The following is a 15171-nucleotide window of genomic DNA, read 5'->3' on the forward strand; positions in this document are numbered from 1 at the left end:
AAATATTGTACGACTTCAAATTTTTTTTCATTTTGTATATGTTAATTTGAATTATAAAATAAGTATTATAAGGTTAATAATATAACACATTAATAAGTATATAAAAATAAAAAATAATATATGTATAATATAGGTTTACAATTTTTTGTTTATATGCATATATGTTCAAAAAAGATATTCCTTTTTTGGAATTTATAATGTAAGAAATTTGTTTGAATTTATTCAATATAAATAAAATAAGATATTGTACATAGGTAAATGAATGAATAAATAAATAATTAAATATATATATATATATTTTTATATTTATATATTTATGTTTAGTGTTTGATTATATTATCCCCAATTAGAAGAACCGAATGGAACATTCTTATAATTCTTAGGATAATAATAATAAGTATTACATGGAGGAAGAATAGATACAGAATTTGTTAAATATTCATCGATTTTAGATGCTACATCTCTTCCTTCTGCAATTGCTTGTACTACTGTACTAGGTCCTATTCTACAATCTCCACATGCGAATATATTGTTATGATTAGTTTGATAAATTCTATTGTTTGTTTTTATACAATTATAATTATTAAGTTCAATTTTTATATTATCATTTTCCCATATGGAATCATCTGTTTTTGAAAATCCTAATGCTAAAATGACTACATCAGCTTTATAAATTCTTTCAGTAAATGGTATATCAACATATTCATTATGATCCTTTATTATTTGATAATTCTGAATAATATCATTTTCTGCAGGAGAAGAAGAAGAATATGAACTTGCTGTTGTTGTTTCTTGAGTTGGACCTTTCGATATACTTTTAATACTTTTTAATTTATTTATTTTAGATAAATGTTTCTTTAAATCTATTTTGGATGAATTATTATGATGATTATCCATATAATTATTATTTAACATTTTATTATTTTGTTTCATTTCACTTTTTAAGTTTTTTTTTAATTTGACCCTAATAGCTCTTATACCAGAAACTCTTTTAGGGTCTTTATTAGATGGAATAAATTCCAAACTCCTTACACAAAATTCTCTTGGATCTCTACCTTGTATAATGATAGCTTCCTCATGTGAATATTCAAGTTTGAAAATATTTTTTAATCCTGGCCACCAATATTCTGATGTATTCATAGGTTGAATTTCTTGTCGTGTAAATTGTAAAACACTAGATGCTCCCATACGAATAGCTAAACTGATACAATCTACGGCTGTTTTTCCTCCACCTAATATGATAACATGTTTTTCAGATACATCTATATAATTATCATCTGTCATATCTGATTTTGTTAATGATATTTGACATGATGTTAAGAAATCCATAGCAAAATAAATATTATTTAAATTAGCACCTGGAATATCTAATTTTCTAGGAATTTTATAACCAGTAGCTAAAAGTATAGCATCATATTCTTTTACTAAATCGGATAATGTTATATCTACACCTACATTTACATTATTTTTCATTACAATTCCTTCTTTTTTCATTAATATTAATCTTCTCTCTAGAACTTTTTTATCTAAACGTACATTTGGTATTCCATTCATTAACAATCCTCCAAAATATTCATCCTTTTCAAAAATAGTTACACTATGTCCAGCTTTGTTTAATTGTTGTGCTGCAGTTAATCCCGCTGGTCCTGAACCCACAATTGCCACTTTTTTTCCAGTACGACTAATTGGTATCATTGGTTGTATCCATTTTTTTATGAATCCATATTCAATAATAGATAATTCAATAAATTTTATGGACACAGCTTTCTCATTTATACTTAAAACACATGCATCTTCACAAGGTGCTGGACAAACACGACCTGTAATTTCTGGAAAATTATTGGTATCTAATAGACGTTCTAATGCTTTCTTCCATTCATTTTCATATACTAAATTGTTCCAATCAAAAATTCTATTACCTAAGGGGCAGCCACCACCACTCGAATTAGGATAATGACAAGTTGGAGTACCACAATCAACACATCTTGATGCTTGTGTTTTTAATAATTGATTATGTAGTTTACTTTTAACGTTTATAGGTACAATAATTTCTGAATAATCTAAAACTCTACTACTGATATCTTTAAGTGGATGAGATAACCTTTCATATTCTTTAAATCCTGTAACTTTATTTGGATTGGCAACTAAAAAAGGTTTAGTAGAACTAATACTTGAAGCATTTCCATAATCTGATGAAACTCTAGTCATATCACTAATTTCTGTGTCAACACTATATTTCTTGGTTTTATTATCGCCACTTGTTTTAGCATATTGAGATTGTGAATAATTTGATGATTTGTTGACATAAGTAGTATTGGTAACTTCAGAAATGACGGTGTTATTCATATCATCATTAATGTTATTATTATCATCTTTATTTATATGTATGCTACTAGTAATATTGTTCATATGGTTTGTATTGTTTGTATTGTTCATATTGTTTGTATTGTTCATATTGTTTGTATTGTTCATATTGTTTGTATTATTCATATTGTTCATATTGTTTGTATTATTTGTTATATTTGTATCAGTTTCATCCTTTTTAATATTTACCATATCATCTGTTTTTTTTCTTGCACCCAATGTGTACCCTGACAAATCATAGGAATTAGGCACATCTTCATATTCATTATTTTGATTGGACTTATTGATTAAGTGTACCCCATTAATTTTATTATAGGCCTTCATAGAATTAGATATATTCGAAACATCATAATTATCGGTTGGATAAAAATATTTTTTTAAAGTGTACATATTTGGACTTAGTTGTTTTTGATCTATTTGAATATAATCATCTGTTTCTCTAAGAATTAGTTTTTCAATAAACTTATTTGAATTTAATGATTTCAAATGTAAATCTAATAAATATTGTTCATTAAGTATATATTTTTTTATCATTTCTTTTGATTTATCATCTAATTTTTCAGGAAAAGTATTTTTAAAATCTGAAAAAGCATTACATTTGAAATGAATTTGAGAGAATCTTCTCCATTTTCTGTTGTTACTTCTGCACAATTCTAAATTATGTATAAATCTTTCAAAATCGAAAAATTTTTTTTTCTTAATATTTTGTTCTTCATTATTTAAACTATTAAAATCATTTGAGGAATTTTTTATACTTAATAAATTTCGATTACGTTGTTCTTGTAATAAATCATAAATAATTAATCCATCAACACTTCTTAATGCTAAAGATTTGGATAATCCTGATATATCATCAGTAATAGTTGTAAAGAATTGCATAGCTTTTTTATACATATGTTCTGGTTGATCTACACTTTTTAATAAGGAAGCCCAATCATCTAAAATAGCAGCTGCTTCTTCATTTCCTGTTTTAACAAATTCAATACAAGCTTCAGTTAAAACTCTTTTAATATCTCTAGGTATAATTTTAGTAAAACGTTGTAAATTTTCATCAAAATTTTGTAATAGCATTTTGGCTGTATATGAATTAGTTCTTTCATAATGTTCATGTAATAATTTTTCTAAAGTCATTTTTTCATCCATTGTTTTACATACTTTCAAATCAACCATTTGATGATTCACATTTTTTTCATTTATATCTAATACATATGCTATACCTCCACTCATACCAGCAGCAAAATTACAACCAATTTCACCTAACACTATTACTATACCTTTTGTCATATATTCACAACCATGACTACCAACACCTTCTACAACAGCAATTGCTCCTGAATTTCGAACAGCAAATCTTTCACCTGCTCTTCCAGCAAAAAATGCTCTTCCTTTTGTAGCTCCATATAAAACAGAATTTCCAGCTATAACATTTTTTTGACATTCATTTATAAATAAAGAATTTTTTGGAAAATGCACTGATATTATACCACCTGATAAACCTTTACCTACAAAATCATTTGCATCTCCTTCCAATTCAAAATTTACTCCACTAGTTAAAAATACACCAAATGATAATCCACCTGTACCTCGAAATTTCACATTTATGGTATCAATTGGTAATCCTTCTTCTCCATATTTTTGTATTATATGATAACTTAACATAGCTCCAACAGCTCTATCTGTATTTTTAATAGGCATTTTTATATTTACTGGTGTACAATTTAATAAGGCAATCTTTGATCTCCTGATTAATTCTCTATCAATAATATCACATAATTTATGATTTTGAGTTTCACAACAAAATATAGGAATTGGTTTTACTATTTTTTTTTTTATATGACATTTTTTCTTTATTTTTTTACTACTCTTATTATTATTATTATTATTATTTTTGTTGTTTTTATTTATATTATAAGAACCCCTTTCTTTATATTGATATTTATATATTACGCTCATATTCATACTTTTTTTCATTTTTTTCTCTGTATTGTTTTGTCGTTTCTTGTTATTATTATCATCATAATTGTCATCAATATCATCAATATCATCAATATCATCAATATCATCATCCTCATCAATCTCTTCAACCTCATCAATATCATCAATATCATCAATATCATCACTATCATCATTATCATCATTGTCATCACTATCATCACTATCATCACTACCATCATTATCAATATTTTCCTCAACATCACTCTTATCCGTTTCTTCTTGATCATCGTCGTCGTTCTGATCACTTTCATTCTCTGCATCTGCTTCATCACATTCTACATTTGTGACATGTTCACTTTGTCCATTAACCATTTCTATATTATCCGTTTGCTTCGAATTAATTTTATACTTTTTAATAGTGTTAAAACTTTCATTTATTAAAACCTGTTTTCTATTTTTCATTTTTTTAATCGAATTTAGACCAGATTTGGAATTCTTTTTATGCTTCGAAGCAGAATACAAAGAATTTGTATTATATTTTTTTTTTTTATTAGATATATTCTTATATCGTTTATTTTGATCATCTTTCATTTCATCTTCTGCATAATATTTCCATCCAGGAAATAAAAGTTTCGAAAAATCTAAGAGTTTCCTTTTCTCATCATATTTCAAATGATCTTTTTTTTTTAACAAATCAGATCTACCTATAATTTGAGAAAATTTTCGGAATCCCATACTAGCCAAATATTCTCGAACTTCCTCAGCTAACATAAAAAAGAAATTAACAATATATTCAGGTTTTCCTGCAAATTTTTTCCTTAATTCTGGATCTTGTGTACATATACCAACAGGACAAATATTCAAATGACATTTCCTCATCATAATACAACCTAATGATATCAACGGTTGAGTAGAAAAACTAAATGATTCAGCACCTAATAATGCTCCTAAAATTACATCTCTTCCTGTTTTTAGTTGTCCATCAATTTGTAAAATAACTCTTTTTCGTAATTTCGATTTACATAATGTTTGATGAGCTTCTGCTAATCCAATTTCCCATGGTAACCCAGCATGCTTAATTGAAGTCCATTTAGAAGCACCTGTACCACCTGATGTTCCACTTATTAAAATTTGTTCGCAATTTCCTTTAACCACACCTGATGTTATAACACCAATACCTAACTTAGATACGAGCTTCACTGATATTTTTGCTTCTTTATTTATATTTTTCAAATCATATACCAATTGACCTACATCTTCAATAGAATACATATCATGATGTGGTGGAGGAGATATTAAACCAACTCCTGGAGTACTTCTACGAATAGAAGCTATTTTAGAACTTACCTTATAACCTGGTAATTCTCCACCTTCTCCTGGTTTGGATCCCTGTGCTACTTTTATTTGCAATTCTTGTGCATTTACTAAACTATATGCAGTAACACCAAATCGAGCTGAAGCAATTTGTTTTACAGCAGAACTTGTATTTATTTCATTATTAGCTGTTTTTATTCTTTCTTCTGCTTCTCCTCCTTCTCCAGTATTTGATTTTAACCCCATACTATTCATAGCAGTAGCTACAGTAGTATGCGCTTCTTCTGATAAGGATCCAAAAGACATAGCTCCAGTACAAAATCTTAATAATATTTTATTTACTGGTTCGACTAAATGAATATTAATTGGTTCATGTTTCTTTTTAATTTTATTATATGATGGACATTTTTTATAATTAATTTCTAACTGTCCTCTAATTTCACAATGATTAATTAATTCATTTTGTAATTCAGAATATTTTTTATAAGTATCTTTATTACCACTTCTTGTAGCTCTTTGTAATAAACTAATAGTTTCAGGATGATTCATATGTAATTGAGATTTTCCTATATTTCTAAAATGATATTCACCATAATCATCTAATTCTTCATTTGCATCTTTTAAATTCAATGTCAAGATTCTTTTTGGATATGCAAGATAAAATATATTTAATATTTCTTTTTCAACAAATTCAAAAGTGACTCCACCAATTATTGAATCACATACATTTATAAAACATTTTTTTAATATTTCATCTGATATACCTAAGGGTTGCATTAAACCACAACCTTTATAACTAGGTAATGTAGATATTCCATTTTTAGACATTATTTTTAATATACCATAATTAGCTGCATGTCTATAATTACTTATCATTTGGTTATTACTTAATCTCGCTTCATTATCAGCAAATTTAATAAACTGTAAACTCTCATATAATATATATGGATAAATACAATCAGCACCAAAAGATAAAAGAACAGCCAAATGATGAATCTCAAAACAATCTCCAGCTTTAACAATAAGTGAACATTTTGTTCTTAAATTCTTACTTAATAAATATTTATGTAATGCACCTACAATTAATATAGAAAATATGGGAACCCTTTTTTCATTAACATTATTATGTGATAAAATAATTAATTGACATCCTTTTTTAATAGCATTTTCAACTTTAGAATTAACGCTATCAATAAATTTAATTAAATATTTTGATGATATCTGTTTTTTTTTGTTATTATTATGTTCCTCTTTTGAGTGTTTTGATTTACACACATCTACTTTTGAAGGATCTTCAGAATTGATATTAATAACAATATTGTTCTGACTAAGGTCGCCATCTTTATTAGGTGAATAATTATTATTTATGTTATTCATCATGGATTGTAGTTTATCCAAATCTATTGTCATATCAATTATAATATGTGGAAAATCAGGTAACTGAAGTAACATATTATATAAGGTTTCATTTAATATAGGTCCATTTATAAATATACGATGACAATTAACATGACTATATTGTAACAGATCTCCTTCTTTTCCTAGATTACTCATTAGAGACATAATATTCTCTTCTCTTATAGGATCTATAGCTGGATTGGTTACTTGTGCAAATGTTTGTTGAAAATAATATAATAAATTACGATGTAAATAACTTAAGAATGGAAAGGCTGTATCATTTCCCATAGAACCTAATCCATCAGCTGCATGTTTAACCATTGGTGATATGATCATATTAAAAGCATCATATGTATATCCAAATGCTTTTAATTTTTTAATTAATGATTCATCATAATAATCTATATCATTTAAACACGTTTTATGATTACTAATACTAAAAACATTACTATTACATTTAATATTATTATTGTTATTATTTATATTTATATTATTATGATAATAATTTTCCTTATTCAATATGGCACCATATTTATAAGCATTCATACGAATATTCTCCATATTTGTTACAGGTCTAATTATATTATCCATGTGTATAGAATAATGATCTATCCATTTTTTATATGGTCGTTCTCTTAAAAATTTACTCAATATTTCTTCATGTTTTAAAAATTTTTTTTCTTTAAAATCTACTAATACAACTTTACCAGGATAAACGGAACCTTTATGAACAATTTTATCATATGATAAATCTACTACTCCAGTTTCGCTAGATAAGACAAACAATCCATAATTAGTAATACTATATCTTGCTGGTCTTAACCCATTTCTATCTAATGATGCACCTACTTTATATCCATCTGTAAATATAATTAAAGCTGGTCCATCCCATGGTTCCATAATACAAGTATGATATTCATAAAAAGCTTTTTCTAATGGACTTATATTTGGATCTTTTTGATATGCTCTAGGCATTAACATCATGATTGCATGTTCAATTTCTCTTCCTGTCATGGTAAGAAAATCAATTGCATTATCAAATATAGAAGAATCAGATGGATAACTAATAGCACCTTTAGTTTTTTGTGATTCACCATGTTTAATTTGATTTTTCATAGTTTTTCTAAAATTTTTATTATTTTTTTCTTTTAAATGATTCATTAAATTTTCTTCACTTATTATATCAATATCAGAGGAACTTTTGGAATCTTCATTTACATTACTTAAAAATTCTGAATTACTATTAATGTCAGAATTCATAAATTCTCTTTTAATATTATAATGTATAGCTGAACTATTATAAGTATAATCCTTCTTCAATTTTAAAAGTAAATTTCTTCTAGACTTTTTTTTCAAACGATTTTGTGTTAACATAATATCTTCAAAAGTATCTCTCTTCTGTATAATTTCATCATCATTATCATATATAATATAATTTTCTTCATTTATTGGTCTTAGATCTTTTATTGAAACTGATTTGAAAGATGCAGGTGTTTTTGCTGATTCCATACGTTCTTGGAATAAAATAGAATTAACACTTATTGTATTTATTTCTCCATTGTGACATATTCTTCTAAAAGGATGAGCAGCATACCATGTAGGTGATGTGTTCGTTGAAAAACGTACATGCACCATTGCTAAATATGATGTAAACTGTTCACTTAATAAATCTTCAAAATATAGATATATTTGTGATGGTGTTAATAATCCTTTATATACAATAGTTCTAGATGAAAAACTACAGAAATACATATCATTATGCCTAACTAATTTTTTTCTTATAAAAAATGATAATAATTCAATATCATCTGGTAATTCATTTAATTTCAAATTACTATCATCTGTAAAATTTATATCTGAAAATGGATATATATTGAAATCATCATAATTTTTAAAAACAGATCTTTTACAAACAAACATTTGAGCAATAAAAGGTTCACTTTTTTTAACACTACAACTAATAACATCATGTCGAACAGGTATAGGAGATCTCCATCCTAAAACAACTAATCCATGATTATATACTTCTTTCTCAATTTCATGATATAAAAAAAGTCTTCTTTCCTCATTTTGTGGTAAAAATATTTGAGCTACAGCATATTCCCCTTTTTCTGGTAATAAAAAAGGTAATTGACAAGTATCACTTAACATTTGAAAATACTCATGTGGTATTCCAACTAAAATACCAGCACCATCTCCATTATTTCCTTGCACACCACCTCTATGACTTAATCGTAATAATATTTGTAAAGCTTTCTGTATGATATTTCTAGAAAATTTACCATTAATATCAGCTACAACACCCACACCACAAGCATCCTTTTCATTCCTGCTATCATAAAGACCTTTATTATCTATATTTTCTTTCCCCATTTAATATATATATATATATACATACATATATATTATTATTCTTTTTTTTAATTAATTTTTATATATAAGAATGGCAAACTATAATGAAAAAAAATTAATACATAAAAAATATATATATATATATATATATATATTTATTTATTTATTTATTTATGTATGGAGAAAAGCTATAGAAACATACAAATTTATAAATATATATACAAATATTAATTTGAATTAATTAAATTGTTAATAATAACAAATATAGAAAATGTGTACAAGAAAAAAAAAAAAAAAAAAATGATATATATGTTATATATATATATATATATCCAAATCCTATGTGCTAATTTCTTTTTAATTAAAATAAATGCAAAAGTTATTTTCTAAATCTTTTGAGGGACTTATACAAAAATCCAAAAAAAAAAAAGAAAGTCGAAAAACAACTTTAACAATTAAAAAAAAAAAAAAAAAAATTTTCTAAAGATGAATTATTATATATATATATATATATATATATGTTGTCAATATATAACAAATTTATATAAATAATGTCAGTGTCTATTTATAAAGTTGTATAAATCTTAATTATAAAATTTTGTTTGTTGTACTTATTTTCATGTCAACAACTGTGTTGTATATAAGCCTTGTAGAACAATATTATTACTACATTTCAATATATATATATATTTTTTATAATTATTTTTCTTATTTGTTTTTAAACAAAAAAGAAAAAAAAAAAAAATTTAATATATAAAATAAAAATATATAAAAACTTGGTGTAAAAATTTAAATATTAATATATGTTTTTTTTTGTGTAAGTTATTTGTAAAATATATATATATATATATAGTATACTATACGTCATATATATATTATATATATACACATTTAATTACGTGTATTTTCATTTTTTTTTTTTTTTTAACAATTTATATATAAATATATAATTATATAATATGCAGGATAGAAAAAAAAAATATATATATATATATAAACAAATTAAATATTTGGAACAAAACATTAAAATAAGAGAATTAATTTGTTGAGTGTATACACAGTTATTTTGTAAAATATTTTTTCAATAATATATAAAAATTAATTCTTATAAAATTATAATATATATATATATAAGAAAAAAAATAATAAATAAATAAATAAATAATTTTTATTTTAATTTATATATATATATATATATATTTTTTTTTTAAGCATTAATGCATACTCTAGACCTCAATTAAAAAACATATATATATTATAATATTATTATACATATATAATTTATATATATTATATATATATATATATATATATATATAATTAAATAACGGTTGTAGTTATAAAATATTATAGCAACATTTTTTTTTTTTTTTTTATTTGTTCTCTGTATTTTCTATTATGAGTTGAAAATTCCAAGAAAAAAAAAATTAATAAAATAAATATATATAAAATATATTAATAAATATATTTTCCACATTTATTTGTTCATTTATATATATATATATATATTTATTTTTTTTTTTTTTTTTGTAAGTGTTTATAAAATATTTATATATATATTATTTTTCATAAAATACAATATATTTAATGCTATTATATTTTGTTTTATATTTTTTTCCTTCATTGAAGAAATAGAAAATTTTAAAAATTGTCATTTTATTTATATAAAAAAAAAAAAAAAGGAAAAAGAAAAAAAATATAAAATGAAGTAAATTAATAATGTGTACGCAAATAATTTATATATAGAAGTACATGTTATTCAAATAAAAATCATTTAGTGATATATATAAATTAATTTATTTACCTTTATGAGCTTTTTATTTTTTTTTTTGAGTATATAATTATAAGCATACAAAATGTGCATGTTTATATAATAAAAATATTCAAGTGTAACATGGGGAAAAAAAAAAAATATATATATATAAATAAATACATATATATATATATAATTTTATTTTGAGTTAGGAAGAAATATATCATATATATAACAAAAGAATAAAATTAATATTCATTCCTTTTAAATTTTAAAAATATTTTTATGTTGTTAAAAGTTTAAAAAAGAAAAAAGAAAAATGGCATTTTACTGTGTGAACAAAAAAAATAAAAAAATAAATTAATAAATAAATTAATAAATGAATAAATTAATAAATAAATTAATAAATATATAAGTGAATAAATAAGTGAATAATAATTAAATGAATGATTCAAAAAATGAATTGGAAGATATATTAGTAAATAGACTTATATCTACAAATTATTATACATATATATATATATATATATATATATATATTATATAAATTAAACAATTTATTAAATAATATTGAAAAAAAAAAAAAAAAAATACACATATATATATATATATATATTAATACACACATGTATAAATATAGTACTTATAAGATTTAACTTTTTTATGTTTATAATATTATATCAATCAGAACATACTAGCTACTCCTTTTTGTTTAATTTTTTGATGAGGTATGAAATAAAAATAATCACCTGAACGAATAGGTAAGAGTCCGCTATTTGAACATACGCTCATAATATAAAGTAGAACTAAACAATTCATAATAAAAAAACAAATTTTTTGTAATAAAAATTTTTCTGTTTTATTATTTTCAACCGATTTAAAAACATCATTAATATTAATTAAAGATTTTAAAATATTATATATAGAATAAACAATAAATATAATACCAAATATTCCTGAAGCTCCACCTGACATAAACATAACAAATAAATTCATAAGTAAACCCTTAAATGAATTTACACATATACCCCATGCTGCTTTATGTAATAATTTCTTATTAATTTCAACAGTATCAGATTTTTTATTTTCACTTTTATTTAATTTATTTAATGTATTTATATTCTTCTCAGTCTTTAAATAACTATCACCATTTCCATAAATATTTTTTGCCTCATTTACAAATTTATATCCAAAAGGTTCTATTATATTTTCATTTTTCTGTTCTTTCTTTTTTAAACTGAAATCCCATCTACTCATTTTTTTTCTTTTCTAAATGAATACGCGTCTTCCTTACAAGGCATACACAAATTAATAAATATAAATAAATAAATATATATATATATATATATAAATATGTTCATATAATTTTGTAATATCCCTTTTGAATTTTCAAAGAATCAAAGGGTTACTACAATACCTCAGAAAGGTTATATAACAAATATTTCTTCACATTAAAAAGAAATATTATATAAAAAAAAATAATACAAATATAATATATATATAATATATACAATATATATATAATATATATTATATTATATTATATAATCGGGTGCATATATATGTCCCATATAATTATTTAATTCGTCATAATATTTATTTTATTCAATATGCATATGTTTCACCTTACTGTACTTATTTCACATAATTATGAAAGATCAAATATTACAATATATACATAAAAAAATATATTTACATAATTAAATATTATATTTTTTTATTAAAAATGTATAAAAAAATATATATATATATATTATAATAAGAGGAATATTAATTTGTATTTTTGGTATAATATAATTTTTTTTTAATTATTTATATATAATTATATTTTAAAATAAATTTTTCTAAAATTATAAAAAAGTGATAAATAAATATATATATTATATATATATATATAATATATGAGATATATTATTATTCCCTATTTAATTATATATATATAATATAATATATATGCTTTTTTTTTTTATAAAGAAAAAAAAAAAAATAAAAACCAATAAATAATATAATAAGAGTATTATAATAATATATATATTATAATAATATAATGATATAAAAAAAAAATTATTCTTTTTTGATAATATCAATAAATATATATTTTTTGTTTTTAAGTAGAGCCACTTATATATTATTTTATAAGTATTAACCTAAATAATTTTTTAATTTTTCTATTTAATTTATTTGATTTTTTTTCATATTAAAAAAAGAAAAAAAACATTTATTCTTTTTGGTAATTATATATATATTTATTTAATCTTTTTATTATATGTTCACATAAAAATATACCACATATATATATATATATATAAGAACAAATGTTTTATTTATTTATATATTTTTTTTGTTAACCTTTTTTCGTTTACTGAAATATTTGGAAAAAGGCTATGAGGAAATAAAAAAGCAAAAAACAAAAAAACTGAAGATTATAATATATTTTGTGAAACTTAAAAATATATTATTTATAAATATATAATAAATTATTTAAGATTATATATATTATATATTTGATATAATAATGTTATATATATATATATATATATATATATGTATTTTCCCTTTTTTCATATAATAATAATAATACATTAAAACCATATTTTTGTAATATATGAACAATTTTAAGTAGTAAAGTAATAAAATAAATTATAAGACCGAAATATATGAAAACATAAGTTAACTAAAAATCAAATGAATATATAAATTTGTGTATATATATAAATGTATTTTTTAAAAAAAATTATAAATATATATATATATTTCATTTTTTTTTTTTTGTTGTCGTTGTTCATTTTTATTAAATAATAAAATGATACTATATGCATATTAGTTGTATTTCATTTATTCCCTTTTTTTGATATATACATATATAATATATTATATATATATATATATATATAAGGACATTAATTTTTATTTTTTTTATTTATTATTTATTTTATTTTATTTTTTTTGTGTGTAAAGATGAGCGAATTAAAAGAGTTCGATGAATTTAATTTTAAAAATTATGATAATTATAATAATAATGAAAAAGAAAATGATCAAATACCTTCCAATATACTTTATGAAGAAAATAATGAAGTAAGAGCATCATTGGATAAACTAAATTATATGAATCCTATAGAAAATGTAGATTATAATAATATGAACATGTCATCAAATAATTTCTATAATGAATTAAATAAAAGAGAAAGTGCAAGTTCCTTATTATATAACAACAACAATAATAATAATATGAATAATATGAATAATATAAATAACAATTTGAATAATAAATATAATGGTAGTGATATCAAAAATCATGATTCTTTTTATAAAAGTAATTTATCATCACCTATGAAAGAAAATAGAATGTCTTTTGAAAATTCTTATGAAACTTTTTTTGAAAAAGAATCAGATATATCAGACACCGAAGTATCAGATGTCTGGGAAAAAGAAAGATTACAAAGAATAAAAGAAAGAAAAGAATATGAAGAAAAAGAAAAAAAAGAAATTAAAAAAAAAGCTGCTCAAGATCTTAAAAAATGGTATGAAGAAATAGCTATCGTTATTGAAGAAAAAAAAAAATTATCTAACCAAAAATTATCAGAAGATAAAAAAAAAGAACAAAATTTCGATAATAAAACATGGTTAAAAGTATCTCAATATCTAGATATGGAAAAAGGAGAATATTTTAAGGAAAATAGTCGAATGAAGCAGGTCCTCCTTAAACTAATACAAAAGGAAAGCTCATAGGAAAAAAAAAAAAAAAAATATACATAGATATATATATATATATATATATTTTTATTTATTTTACTTTTTTATTTATGTGCTTTATTTTTTCAATATTTTTTTTTTTTTTTTTTCTTTTTTAAAAATCTTTACATTTTATTAACAGTTTAACAAATTTGTATAACAAAAAAAAAAAAAAAAAAAAAAAAAAAAAAAAAAAATTTTAAAATATTAAAAATTTTTTTTTTTATATTTTTTTTTTTTTTTTTTTTTTTTTTTTTTTTTTTTTTTTTTTTTTTTTTTTTTTTTTTTTTTTTTTTTTTTTTTTTTTTTTTTTTTTTTTTTTT

At 21.6% G+C, this 15171-nt stretch overlaps 3 protein-coding genes across 3 annotated transcripts; 1 reads left to right on the plus strand and 2 right to left on the minus strand.

Annotated features, from left to right (window-relative positions):
• Window positions 1-336: 336 nt before the first annotated feature.
• Window positions 337-9384, minus strand: PGSY75_1435300 (putative NAD(P)H-dependent glutamate synthase; the record flags this gene model as incomplete). Its single annotated transcript, XM_018788042.1, has 1 exon — window positions 337-9384. The coding sequence occupies one exon, from the start codon at window positions 9382-9384 to the stop codon at window positions 337-339; it is 9048 nt and encodes a 3015-aa protein (XP_018639414.1).
• Window positions 9385-11800: 2416 nt separating this feature from the next.
• Window positions 11801-12373, minus strand: PGSY75_1435400 (conserved protein, unknown function; the record flags this gene model as incomplete). Its single annotated transcript, XM_018788043.1, has 1 exon — window positions 11801-12373. The coding sequence occupies one exon, from the start codon at window positions 12371-12373 to the stop codon at window positions 11801-11803; it is 573 nt and encodes a 190-aa protein (XP_018639415.1).
• A 1701-nt stretch (window positions 12374-14074) lies between these two features.
• PGSY75_1435500 (hypothetical protein) lies at window positions 14075-14845 on the plus strand (the record flags this gene model as incomplete). The annotated part of the gene is made up of 1 exon (XM_018788044.1): window positions 14075-14845. One exon carries the CDS (start codon window positions 14075-14077, stop codon window positions 14843-14845), a length of 771 nt encoding a protein of 256 aa, XP_018639416.1.
• Window positions 14846-15171: the final 326 nt, after the last annotated feature.

This window comes from Plasmodium gaboni, chromosome 14, assembly GCF_001602025.1.
Source record: "Plasmodium gaboni strain SY75 chromosome 14, whole genome shotgun sequence".
NCBI classification, from domain to species: domain Eukaryota; phylum Apicomplexa; class Aconoidasida; order Haemosporida; family Plasmodiidae; genus Plasmodium; species Plasmodium gaboni.